This window comes from Etheostoma spectabile, chromosome 1 (assembly GCF_008692095.1).
Source record: "Etheostoma spectabile isolate EspeVRDwgs_2016 chromosome 1, UIUC_Espe_1.0, whole genome shotgun sequence".
NCBI lineage: Eukaryota > Metazoa > Chordata > Actinopteri > Perciformes > Percidae > Etheostoma > Etheostoma spectabile.
This window is the reverse complement of record NC_045733.1, coordinates 28752060-28765904: the sequence shown is the minus strand read 5'-3', so window position 1 is coordinate 28765904 and position 13845 is coordinate 28752060. Positions and strand designations below refer to the sequence as shown.

Genomic DNA, 13845 nt, shown 5'->3' with positions numbered 1-13845 from the left:
AATACTTCACTTGCAAAATTCCAATTTGTATATCGTGTTACTCACTACGTGTTGCATAGAATCAGCGCTGACCCTCTTGTGATTAGTCACTTTCAAGGCCCTCTCCCCCCCACATGGAGCTCCCTAGTCTACCCATTGGTTGACAGCTATGGTTACAGGAAGCCCAGAGTTGGTGTCCAGGCAGAATACCTGTTTTTCTGTCCTTATATACTTATATACTTAATGATAAGTGACCTTTTAGAGCGAGTTTCCCTCCAGTGCTCATAAAGCAAACGTTCTTATGCATATTGTGCCTGCTCTGGGTGCTTCCTGCCTTGTTTTATACACAGGAGCCATTCTTTGCCTCTCCCCGTTTGGTTTCGTACTAATAGCTACCTTTACAACTCTCCATTGGTGAATTAGGGCATGAAGAGTAATATCCACGCTTGTGAAATATAAATTGGTCTTCTTTATGCTCGCGAGCTAAGATATAATCTTGACGCTAGTCACCAGTCTCACCATCCAGTTGTAAGTCTGTGCTTCTACATCAATGCCGTTTTCAGCCCTTCTCATCATGAGTAGTGCACTGTGCAGCTCTCATAGTGAAGTGTCATAAATAGTAAAGTTTGATAGGAACTGAGCAGACAACAACACAGTTTACTTGCCGATTCCAACAGGTTATTGATATACAAATGGTCATTTAGCGAGGAAAGTATTCTTACAGGGCTGACACACCATCTGGGCTCTGGACTTTGGTGCTGATGCAACCAACTAGGTGATTTTTGGACAGATTTTTCAGAGAAGCAGAGGAAAGAGAAGTTGTCCTCAGTGGAGCAGAGACAGTAGCCGAAAGACGGTTTGCTTGGTTCCAAAGATAAAGTAGAATAAAAAAAGTCACAACAAATGCAAGAGGTTGCATGTACCACACACACGAACAAGTGCCGTCTTCCAGTAAATCCTTCATGCCTCTTCCCATGGCGGCAGGAACGGTGGGGGGGACGAGTTTTAACATCACAGATTTTTGTAAATGCTACTGGTGAAGTCTTAATACAGCAACACACCCGGCTTCCTGGTCTTCACCACATTATGGGCTTTCCAAAGTTTAGCTTCTTGTAAAGTTCAATTAGAGGCAGAACGAGTCTTGTAGGGTGTAACGGGTTAATAAAAAAGTAATAAAATGCAAATGCTGTTTGAAGATTTTGTGAAAATATGTTAAAAAACATCATACAGAAAAGCAGCTTTGTAAAGCAGGTCCGTGTTGTCATTGGAGCTGATGACAACCAGTATTTAATTTAGAATGATTTGATTTGCTATGTGTTCAATCAACTAAGTAAACGGACAGTAAAACAAAGCATCAACAGTGAAATCAGCTGTTTAAAGTTTGGATATGAAAGAATCTACTCTAATGGTGGTTTCCATCTAACGAATGCTTGTCATGTATTGGTAGAGCCAACAGTGCTGTGATGTTTGCCAAAACACATAACATGACTGGTCCCCAGGACGGACAAAAACTCAGGTCTAGTCCCAGGGGGGGAAACAAAAAGAGTTCTAAAATTATTGAGAGTGTTTGATATTTGAAGTGATTTTTGTGTTAACAAAAATTATAAAAAATTTAGCAGTTAAAACATGTTTCTAGACCCTCTAGAAAGGGTGGATCCATCAGGCTGCTGCCTGTCATTGGATCCACGAGTAATAAAAACGGGTGTGGTGTGTGTGTGTGTGTGTGTGTGTGTCATTTCAGTTTGTACCACTACAGTAACCGAATGCAATTCATTTGAAGCCCTGTCTTGAGTGCTACGATGTATATTTTGTAAAATGCTAATTATTAAAAAAGTTAAACCTGATACATGCCTGGCTGTATAGTAATGTGAGGACATACCAATTTTAATTAAAAGCAAATGTGCACCACCTCTACCACTGAGTAAAAGTAATCCCTTCCCTGTGCAGAGCTGGGAATTGTCCACTGGTGCATCTTGTACTGTAAAACATGTGCTTTGTCTGACACTGAATATCTGAATGACGAATGTCCAAATATCCTTTGGAAAAACATTGCCAATAGAAAAAAATCCAGACATAATATATTATTCAACCAAATTGTATTTGGCAAGCAAATGAGTAGTGCGGTGTATGATTTTAGGAAAATGAGTTGTGCTTCAAAGTCTGTTGTCATGTCACACTAGACCAAGTTACAAGTTGAAATGAGCTGATACTACTGGTACACACACAGTGTATCTTTATTTTGAGAAATATAAAGTTTCCAAAGTATGTTTATATTAATGTATAACGCCATGGAATATAGCCTTTTACATTCATTATACTTTTAAAACAACAAATTTCTTCATCAACACAAAACAAAGAAAGAAAGAAAAAATCTAAATAAATAATAATCTATACAAAACGGAGGATACAAATTGCAAAACATGCAAAATTCAAACCGCATTGTCCCCCGAAGTCTTTCACTTGATCATCTGTCCATTCATCATCATTTAGTTATTTATATTTAGGGCCATCATATATTCTCAAATATATGCTGTTTAGCCTTTGATGCTGTAAGAAGAAGTCTTGGGTGTTTGACTCCAAGAAAGTTCTCGGAATGTCACAACTTATTAAGACTTTGAGAAGCAAACATGTTTTGGATTTCCTAATGGATTCAACCATTCTCATGCTAAGAGAGAAAAATTAAATAAAATAGAACACAAAAGCAAATGTCATAGCTAAATGTCATACAGTGCAAGCATGAATGAAATCGTACCCGATGCATGACTGACCATGGCTTACTCTTTGTCTTCCAGACAACGATGAGTGCAGTTTGCAGACACACACCTGCTGGAATGACAGTGTGTGTGTGAACCTCCCGGGAGGCTACGACTGCGTGTGCACGTCTGGTCCGGGCTGCGGCGGCGACTGCCCACACGAAGAGGGAATCAGACGCAACGGAGAGGACTGGAAACCCAGTTTTGACCGCTGTGCTATATGCTCCTGCAAGGTACAGAAGATGAACACACAAACATAAAAAATCCCAACACTTACAGCTATGATCTCAAACTTTACCTTTCTTCTATGACTTCTTAAGCTGTTAAGATGTGTAGACTATCGAGGATCTTTCAGGGTTTTTTTTTTTTTAAAGACTCTTTTTCTACAATGGAGAAAAGTACAAATCTGCCACCTTTCAAATTGACAAAGTGTACTTGATACTCTGCGTGGAAGTAAGACTTTGGGTGGAGTATCACTTACCAATCCGCCAAAAAACAATCATCCAAAGACCACCCTACACAACGTTGAAAGAGAAAAGTGGAAAAGGATCGGATCGTTCTATCTGTTCTTCTTTGGCCTTTGACACAGGCAAGAACCAACACATGATATGATTTACCAAATTGATTTTTTTGAGAAGCTCCATAAAGTGCAACAGCCGGCTAGCGCCCGCCGGGGCCACTGGCTCATCGCTTAGCCAGTCACGCTCGAAGACCCCGCTGTAAGCTGGGGGTCTCTCAGCTCGTTCTCGTAAATAGGAGGCTTTTTAGAAATTGGTGCCTCCTCGACCGAGAAAAAGACAGAAAATGTATATTTGGCTCATGTGGAAGAAAGACAACAATTCCCAGAGTCGGCTCCGTAAAGTTCAGCTAATGCAATGGTAGCATTAGCACTTGGAGTGATGTAAACACAGAGGATAAACACAGCCATGAATTTGCGTGGAATGTAGAATGGTTGGCATTTAACTCCACCAGCGGTCAGCAGTAGTTAGATAAAAGCACCCCATTTCTGCACCGTTCTGTGTCCGTGTTAACACAGCCCATCTCCACGAGTCTTACCTGACAACAGCATCTGCTCGCAAGGCTAGCAGGCCTGATAGCTGGATAGGTACACTGTTGTTCAGCCATGTTTCCACAAAAACACAACAGTCTCTGAACTCGTGTTGGGAGTTTTGTTGAAGTTGGATGTAGTCCAGTTTGTTGTCTGATGAGCGGACACTTGCGGACACGCAAGTGGGATGGATGTTGTGAAAGTTTGCTGCTGAAAAGAGAGAGCCTGTGTGGCTTCAAGATGGCTGACACTCGACTGCATTGGGTAGTGACAGTCTCCACCCCCTATGGGCAGGTTGAAAACATGCAGAGCTAGCTGGATGTAGTCCACAGCCTCTGGGCAAAAATGACTCCATTGATGCTAAATGTTTTTTGTGTCATCAGAGGCTTTTTTCCAGACCCACAATACATTGAAATCTAGCCTTAAGGGGTCATGAGGGAAGGAAGCACAGTCAGTCAAAAATACTACCGGGTTTCACACACACACACACACACACACACACACACAAAAACACAGCAGCAGGCGGGGGCGGGGGAGAGCAGCATCTGACAGGGCAGAGATAAGCCGGTTTCTCTTTGGGAGACTTTATTAATTTATTAATTATGACATGTATTTACATTACAGTTAGCATTTAGTTCATACAAAGAAAAAAGGCCAGCCAAGGCAAGACAATGACTTAACAATGAAGGACAGACAGGATTAGTTGGTTAAATTGGATAAATAAATAAAAAGTATAATGAAAATTTGAATGGTGAGGTGGGCTAATAGATAATATGAAGCACCCAGGCATCTTTTCTTTGTGATTGCTTCTCTTGCTTTCATTTCAGCAAACATTTTTCAAACTATTCAAAGGATATTGCCGTGTTCTTCCATCTATTTTTTTGCAATAATGTATTGGTTATAACACTGGGCTCACCAAAGTAACAGAAAGGAGAGATGAGAGAATTCAATTAATTTGTATTTATATTAACAATTCATGACAAGAGTTATCTCAAGACAATTTACAGATAGAGTAGGTCTAGACCACACTAGACAACATAATTTACAAGGACCCAACAGTTCTAGTAGTTCCCTCCAGAGTAAGCAACAAGTGTGACAGTGGCGAAACCTGGGACAGACCCAGGCTCTTGCTAGGCGGTGTCTGACGACCGGTTGGGGTTGAAATGAATAGTGGCAATAACAGTCACGATAACAGATAGTGGATCAGGGACTAAGAAAAATATTAGTTTGTAGAAATTGACCATGTAAGAAGCCACATATTGTCAAAGTTTAGAGTTGTTTTAATGACATTTTTTGTGTTTTAAGAATCTTGTTGTGCATATTTTCATCTATATCTTATATCTGCCTTCCCTGAATAGTGTATATATCAGCAGCAGAAAATGTGCATTTTTAAAACTATCTTTGATACAAGTTAATAAATAAAAATGCAGCGTTCAATATGTCACTTGTTAATACGCATTTACATACATTCACAAGGGAATTTCATGATTCACACACAAGAGCTGTTCCGGCAAAAATAGACTCAGTGCAAAGTGGCGAAAAAAAGACACAAATGTGACACCAATGACGCACACAAGACACTCTGCTAACATCGGATGCCTTCAGGATCCACTGCCCTGCTGGTTTTTGAGCCAGACGTGGGATGCTCAGTGAATGTAAACAGGCAGTGATCTGGGTTTTGGGGACCGAGGCTGAAAAGCGTTGGCCTGCATGGTGACTGGGAGGCAGCCAGAAAGTGATTGTGGTTTGTGCTGAAGGAGAGAGAAACTGAAGGTAATTAGGGTCAGAAAGTACAGACTCGGGGTAAATGCACATGAAACTTTCGATTGGTTTGTGGAACATCAGAGGAAGGTTGATTGGTTTGATTTGATTGAAATTTGTGGGATGCCAGACAGGGCAAGTGGAAAAGAAGTGGCGCGTGAGTGGAAGATGACAGTGGGCGGAGCAGGAAAGAGTTTGTGTAAGCTGGCCAGCAGATGACATCAAAGGAGGAAAGATCTTCAGTACAAAATGTACACCAAAGTTTCATTTGATGGAAAAATGAAGGAAGAAATTGATTTTAATTCAAAAATTAGACTTCAACGGACTTGATTTAACAAAGATGCTCTTAATGTACCCCCAATTTTTTTTAAATCTTTTCTTTTTTTGGCCAAATTAAAGTAAGAGGTTTTCATTGGCATGTTCTGGTGGCGACGTAGCTAAGAGGGCTTCATAGAGCTGATAGCCAGAACCTCACTGCACACCACACACTGTGGCTCAGTGGCTCATTTCCTTTGTTTTCTTCCAGTTTGAAGCCCACTCTCGTTGCTTCTTTTCTTACTTGCCTGGATGAAAAGCATACATACTCTTGATTTGCCTGTGCTCTCCGGCCCCAGTCCTTCCCATTCCTCTGTTTTTCTCACCTCCAATTCCACATTCTCTCTCTTTCTCGCTCCTCTTTCATGACTTATAACTTTAGATGTCCCACCTGACAGTTTCCCTGTTTTTAGCCAGTTAATAAACTATTTCAGCAAGTAGGCTAGCTAGTTGGCCTATATAGGTAACGTCAAAGCTAGTAATGTTACGCTCCACGTACATTACTTAAAGAGCATTTTGGTTACATTTCTTCATTTATTAAAAATTGTATATATCAAAATTGATAATGCAAAGTTTTCAATTTTAGGTTTTTATAATGAAAAATCCCACTAAAAAGAACCCCAAGGGGACGCACAACACTTTGGGAATCGCTGCTGTAGAGGAATACCTCATCTAAGGATTGTGTTGAAAACAAGTCATACCTACAGTATACATTTAAGAAAATGTCATCGGCAATCATCAAATTTATTATCAAGTTTAGAAGCTTATGTTGTTTTGGTTAGCACAAGAGCACAGCATAAGCATTCATGCCTGGTCTTATTCCTGGCCTTCATACGTCCTGTCGACATGGTACAATAGGCAGTAATTTCCCAGAAAAGTCACGGGCCATAGCTGTAAAGACCAAGGCCATCGGTACTGGTACCTGGCTGGGACTCAGCGGTTATTGTAGCAGGACAATATGCATCTATAAAACATTGGCTCTGCATTGCCCTTTTAATGGTATGAGGAATGATTTTATGGCTCCCATACATTTTCTAACAGCCATTTTATGTAACATTTTTACATCTCGTTTACAATGTCGTCCCTGGGCCAGACAGTGCTGGCTGTGGGGAGTAAAATGAACCATTAAGTTTTTGCTGGGTAGAGACGGAGATCCAGGGACACTAGCCACGTGGCTCGGGAGGCTCCCTGATCTGACAGATTCCTCTAAATGAGACTTTACATTCCGGCCCAGACACCAAACTTCTAATGCATTCTCACTTCTTTCACGGCTCTAATAAATTGCTGTTAGAAAATTGAGATTTGAGAGTTGCTTCAGCACATTAATATTCATAAAAGGATAATAGCAGTATGATGAAGTCTGTAACCAAACTGGTGATCCCTTTCAGTTTCAGCAGCTGTTTAACAATTAAGCATGTGGGTCGCAGGGGTGAACCACCTGCTCTGGGTCACCCCTGCGACCCACCTGCTTAATATCGATCAACTGGAACAGGACTATAGAGCCTGGGATATGAGGCTACATTTGCATTGGAGTTAAAGCTCTGACACTATTTTTCTAAAGGCAGCTTTGTACAAGATGTCAGGGGTACTATCACAAACTCTGACGCTGTGACATCTGTCGTGCAGGATGGCCAGACGTACTGCAGGAGGAGACCCTGTGACTGCGGAGACCCAGACGAGGATCTGTTCTGCTGTCCCGGCTGTGACAACAGGCCCAGCAGCCAGTGTCTGGACCAAAGCGGACGCACACTCTACCGCAGCGGAGCGTCCTGGATGTACGGCTGCCAGCAGTGCCGCTGCATGGTGCGTACACTGAAAACACACACACAGATTCACATTCACGCAGGACCTGGAAACATGGTTGTTGGAAGTTAAAGGATGACGTTGGGAAAATAAACAATCTCCTCATCAACTTGAAGCGCAGTCTCAGAGCAGGACTTTTTTTTAGTGCCTGGCTCTGCTCAGCTGTGTGTGTAAGTGTGTTCAGAAGCCTTAGATAATTATAGCATCTCTAATTAGAGATGTGGCAACAAATCAGTGTGTGAGCATTAACTGAAAGTGCCAGATCAACGGTTTCACAAATAAGATAACACACACACAGTAACATTTCTTTCACCTGATTATTATTTTTTTTCCATCTCTCAGGAGGGGGAGGTTGACTGCTGGCCTCTGGTTTGCCCCGTGTTGATGTGCGAGTACACGGCGGTGGCGGAGGGCGAGTGTTGCCCGCGCTGCGTCACAGACCCCTGCCTGGCTGACAACCTGTCGTATGACATCAGGCAGACGTGTCAGGACCCCGCGGGCGCCGTCCGCCTCAGCGGCGACACATGGCATATGCCCAACTCCCCATGTACCACCTGCAAGTGTAAGGTAGGCCAAAGCTACAGCAACTACAACAAAGGTTTGCTTTACTTTTACTTCCATGTTTGATTCAAGACTGGTGTGGAGAATCAGTGCTGAATCACAAATTACAAAGTGAACTTGATATACTCATACTCAGTTTGCCTGTTCTTGTGATGCAATAGTGTTAATCTGCTGTTTCTCCATCCCTGCAACTAACTCATTGCACATGAAGTTTGGGATAAAAAAAATTGCATGCAGTTACAGAAGCTTGATTCAGTTCATGTTCATATCAATTTTAATTCCTCCGTTTCTTCATAATGTTACAGATAATGCTAGGCTAAATTACAGCCTAAAGGTACTCTAGAAAATTATTTGATGTGGAAGCTGTGTCGTAATTAATTTATCTAATGTGTGATGGAGGATATGCAACTGCGAGGCTGTCTTCCAAAATGAATTAAAAAAAATATCAGATTGTCACAGATGATGTAAGGTACACATTTAATTTTAAAAGGACAAAATATGCAGATCACTGTGTCAGGAACATGTCCCCATAACTCAGATGATCTCCACACATTTAGTGAAAAAACTAATTTAAAATAAAAAAAATGTAACCCTTGTGTTGTCCTAAGGTCCATTCTGACCCGTTTTTTTCATTTTTAATATCAGGAACTTGGCTTTCTTTCAACCAAATTGCCTAAAAATAACATGGATGCCATACAATGTTCTTCGGGTAAAATTAATGATTACTTTCACCAAATTCTGTTTGTTTTATTGAATTTTATGGCATTTTAAAAAAAGTGACCAAAACCTCAGAAGAAAAAAAGAGACAAAAAGCGCTGAAAAAAAGAAGTAAAATATGATGTATAATGTAATGTAATTAGGCTATGAATTAAGAAAAAGCATAGAAAAAAAACAGCTAAAACATCGAAAAAAGCAAAAGTGGATGGTTGATGGGAAGACAACACAAGGGTTAAGCAATCGGAATTTATATTACATTAAATGTTGGTGTTGTGGTTACATGAACAGAATCAATAAACTTTGTGTACTTTTGCAAAAATTCTTGTGGCTTAACAAAACATCCAGGTCATAGGCAGCCACAGCAGCTGGTGTTCTAACTCACACTGTGGTCACAGCAAGTAGTTCTAGCTACTTCACTTAGAAGTCACTCTGCTAACCATGGGCTGCATCACTGCTCCCTCTGACCAGCAGGGGACCTCGCTTCCAGTCAAAGCTGAGGCCCCCCCATGGACAGAGGGCACAGGCCCCATTACCCCGGTCAGTTCACTATCCTCCTTGCCTCAAAGGGTCAGTTCAGCCAATCCGTTTTAAAGCTTTGTGGCGTATGTTTTTGATAGTAATGAACGTCAATTTCATTCAAGCCATTGCCAAATGAGTTGCTACAAAGCTAATTAAGACTATCAGCTCCACACATCTCTCTCTGGATTTCTAAGAATGGCCATGTTTAGAAAATGGTGTCGTCCGGCGACTTTTGCGTGTAGAAACTCAAGTGAAAATAAGGACCTCTTCTGAAAAGTCCATCGCGTTTTTTTTAAATCCTGCCTTGGCTGCTAGCAACGGAAGGCTTGTATCATGTGTATACAACGACAGTGTTGTTGTCATTACTTAGAATTCCTAATGGGGGCGACAGAAACTACCCACTATAGCTTTCAGGGAATCAAGCCATGCAGATGAGGTTATTGGCCTCTGACACTTTATTCATAAGGACTATTTCTTAGTAGAAAGTAGTTCCAAAGAAAAGTGTGTCACTGTGACTGTAAGGTCCAAAAATAACTCTGATCTCGTCTGTGGAAAGACACATTGCTGTTCAATTTCTCAGATCGGTCACTGCTTGGACTGTGCTGAACCCTAAATGATATTGTAGATGTCATGACAAGTTACGTCTGTAATAAGTATCTATATTTTGACTGACTATGGCCGGACAAGCTCTGAACCGTGTTAATAAATGCAACAGCATATTGAAGTACACTACAGTATATTTAATACCCTCTGTTCTTTCCTGTCTTTTCATGCTGTGCCGCTCAGAATGGGAATGTTTGCTGCTCGGTGGATCTCGACTGCCTCCAGAACAACTAAAGCTTGTCTCCTCCAGTCCTCCTCCTCTCACTGCGGGAGTGCCACACCCCCTCCTCCATCTGATGACTTTCCCTTTGGATTCATAAAACAGACTCACGCACACACATGTGCATGCCAGAGTGTGCACAGAAAATACAAACATGCACTGGACAGACTGGGGTGTTGAGGCTGTGCTTTTAATGCCGCAACTCGACCAACAGTGAGAGTGTGTGTGTGTGTGTGTGTGTGTGTGTGTGTGTGTGTGTGTGTGTGTGTGTGTGTGTGTGTGTGTGAAGCCGTAGTCGCTCTCACCACAGTCACTGTGTTGTGTACGTGTCTTTGTGTTGTTTCCATTTCACTGAATATCTTGAGGAAACCTGTTTAACATAACCTTAAGACAGAGACAAGCAGCGGAGTGTTGTCATTTAGAAAAGGATTCACAGCTGTACAGGTGTTGAGGTGCTCCTGCTGTCTGTGTTGCAAAATGTAGACTCAATATTGCTTGGTCACCAAGGAAGAGTGTCATAAAACATTTAGAATTGTGGTAACCAAAAGTAATGCACCCTCATTTTATGTGATGTTCTGTAAAGCAGGAGATTGTTTGATGTAGAAATTACAACTTTGGAAAGTAACCAAAATACCTTTAAGTCGGATGGTGTAGGTTCAGTTTTCAACTCCGTAGCAACTTCTCTCACAGGAGGGACTTTTTGGTGTTATCTCAGCAAATATCATATACTTTCTCCCATGAGAAATACCTCACACGGACCTTTGACATCTCTGTAATACGTCACAATATTTTATCTTTAATATTTTTCTTCTGTGTACTACATACTCTGACCAATGCAAAAAATCAGTAAAGCAAAGATAATGTGGGAAGTTATTTCTGTGCATCTACATCTTCATGGTTCTGTGGCTGAACATGTAAACAAATCAAGGGTGCATATCTTCTCTTTAGGGCAGGGTGATACGGAGAAAATCAAATATCATGATATTTATGACCAAATATCCCAATACCGATACCGCAACGATATTGTAGTGTTGACTATTGATGCTTTCACAAAATATTTACACAATGAGATTTGCGATAAATAATCATCAGTAATGTGAATATAATGAATAATTGGGTAAAGAAAAATAATAGAACAGTTACAATGGTGAGTTCAGAAAATTACATGACTTCAAGACGATATCTAGTCTCATATCACAAAATCAGTATAATATCGATATATTGCCCAGCTTTACTTTTCTTTACATACTATATACATTTTTTAAAGTTACACATTCCTGTATCTATACCCAACAGCTTCCTGCTTCTCCCACTTCAGGGACTGGATCCTGCAATGTCCATTTGTCTTGACATGTCTAATATGTCATAAGGCATGTTCCAATTTAAAGAATCCTCCAAATATTACTATGAAATTCCCAAATTTGGAGGATACAGCAAATGATTTTATTGCAGCCCTCAGTTTCCCATATGCACCAGTCAGTTGTCTACTGGATAACTTAATTGTAACCTTGGTTATTATCATACGAGTTCTAGTTTTCACACATATTTAAACGTTTTTTGTCTACATCTTGGAGGTGAAATTATTGATCCAAAAGTAAGTGTTTTGACTGATGCCTTTCGATCTATGGCCTTAACCAAACTCGGGGCCATAGGCTGAAGAGCTTTGCTTTCAAAATTATGTTGTTCTCAATTCTACAAGTGTTGCTGAAGCTCTGATTTTTGACTAGCAGCGCCTGAACGCACCCATAGTTTTGGTCTCTGTGAGGCTAGATGATGCCACTTGGAAAAGCAGGTGCAGTGTCGGCGTAGTTTGAACAAAGTGCTTGTCGCAACATCAAACAGTGTCTTAACACTAGAGTAGAGGCGGCTGCATATGACAATTTTTTTACTTTCTGGAAGAGACAATCCGACAAGCACTCCCAATTCACTTCAAGCAGTGATTGGCCAGGTGTGTGGAGAAGAGAAAGCATGCAGGGTTTCCTCTCTCTCAAGTTTGGTTGTCTGAAGGTTTGCGCCATTATCCCCATTTGTACAATCCAATGCGTCTCGGCCGTCTCTAAGATGGCAGACCTGTTCTGAACGGAGGATGGCCGTAGTTCATTTCAAGTACACCCCATCCTTCAGTCTTCGGTTCCTTTATTAACCTACCTTCATGAACCACATCCCTCAGAGGATCCAGGCTCTGAATCAGTATACTGTCTGTAATTTGGAGCCATTAACACTTCTTTCTCCCAACAATTTCCCTCAGCCTCAGTGTCTCTTCTCTGATGTGGATGACTGCCAAATAGCTAGTTATAACAAGACATGACATAAAAAGCATATGAAAGCAGTGAAAGCAATTTGATGGCGCACAACAGATTCCTGCAGGCCAGAACAAGAACCTTGAGTCAAGTCTAAGTTTCTTTATTTGTCTCCCTGGGGAGAAATTCATGTTGGACAAGGGCGGCATAGACAATGCAAAAAGAACATAGAACATAACATCAAACAAAAATACACAGACAGTAAAACCACAGGCAAAACACCTAAAAACATAGACAATGAACAATAGCTGTTAATCTACAGAGCTCGTGGTGGGTTGGATTTCTTTGGTGTCTCCCAGGGCTCCTCAGCTCTGAAGCATACAGCGCACACTGAGCAGGGCAGAGAGGCATGAAAAAAGAGAGAGTGGGGATAATTAGAGCCATGTCACACAGTCCTGTTTTTTGAGTATGCCAGGAGGTCACCAAAGGTCAGACTTAATAAGGTAGGAGAGTGTGGTCTCCATGCCCTGTCCTCTCGTCCACACCTCTCTAAACTATCCTCAAGCTTGTCTCGAGAGTGCTAACGTTTCCCTCAAGTGTTGTTGTTATCACCCTATTTGTCCATCACTGTCTGTTTCTTTTGCCCGAGAAAACCAAGGGGATTCCAAACACTGTCTCATAGACTTTGAAATGCAAATTGCCTGTGGTGGCCATGAAATATGCTCCAAACATGAAATTATTACCCGATAACAGCAGAAATGTGACATGACAGGTGCACCTTTTGGTTAGGGGAAATAATTATTGAGTACACATTTGCGAAATGATTTCAGTAGAAGGATAATTGTTTCTTTTCAAAGATGGAACCAAGGGTCAACGTCCTCCCTACACTTCTTTTCTTCCTCTCTGGTTTCTGTCTTTCCGACATACTGTATGTAGTTGCAGATGTCAGACTCATTTTCCACTTTCAGGAGAATCCTTTTGCTCTCTCTGAAAAACAGACTTCCACAGATTGAGATCAGCAACATTGAAAACGAATTATTTCATTTTGGTTTCTTAAAAGTTCAGTTTTTATGTGAAGTGAATCAGCTGGAGCTGTTTAAGATACTGCTATTCTACTTCAAAGTCAGAGTTGATACTGGGAAGCTTAGTGCAGACTACACGTCTTTGACTGAGATTTTGACATTTTGAAAAAAAAATTTGAGTAGGCATGAGATGCAGGCTTTTGCCTTTCTTGTGTATATCCCAAACTCATCTTAACTTTGTTGAGAGCCATCCCACTTTCTAAAACATCTCTACTATATCATAGCCAAATACTAGACGCGCATG

At 41.1% G+C, this 13845-nt stretch overlaps 1 protein-coding gene across 1 annotated transcript in view; it reads left to right on the top strand.

The window, feature by feature from the left end:
- Positions 1 to 10519, top strand: part of LOC116693743 (protein kinase C-binding protein NELL1) — a 296583-nt gene extending 286064 nt beyond the window's left edge. Inside the window, exons 17-20 of the mRNA XM_032522965.1 lie at positions 2772 to 2965; positions 7483 to 7659; positions 8002 to 8226; positions 10243 to 10519. Coding sequence (XP_032378856.1) covers positions 2772 to 2965; positions 7483 to 7659; positions 8002 to 8226; positions 10243 to 10293 — 647 coding nt within the window. The 3' untranslated portion in view covers positions 10294 to 10519. The remainder of the gene's footprint in view (positions 1 to 2771; positions 2966 to 7482; positions 7660 to 8001; positions 8227 to 10242) is intronic.
- Positions 10520 to 13845: the final 3326 nt, after the last annotated feature.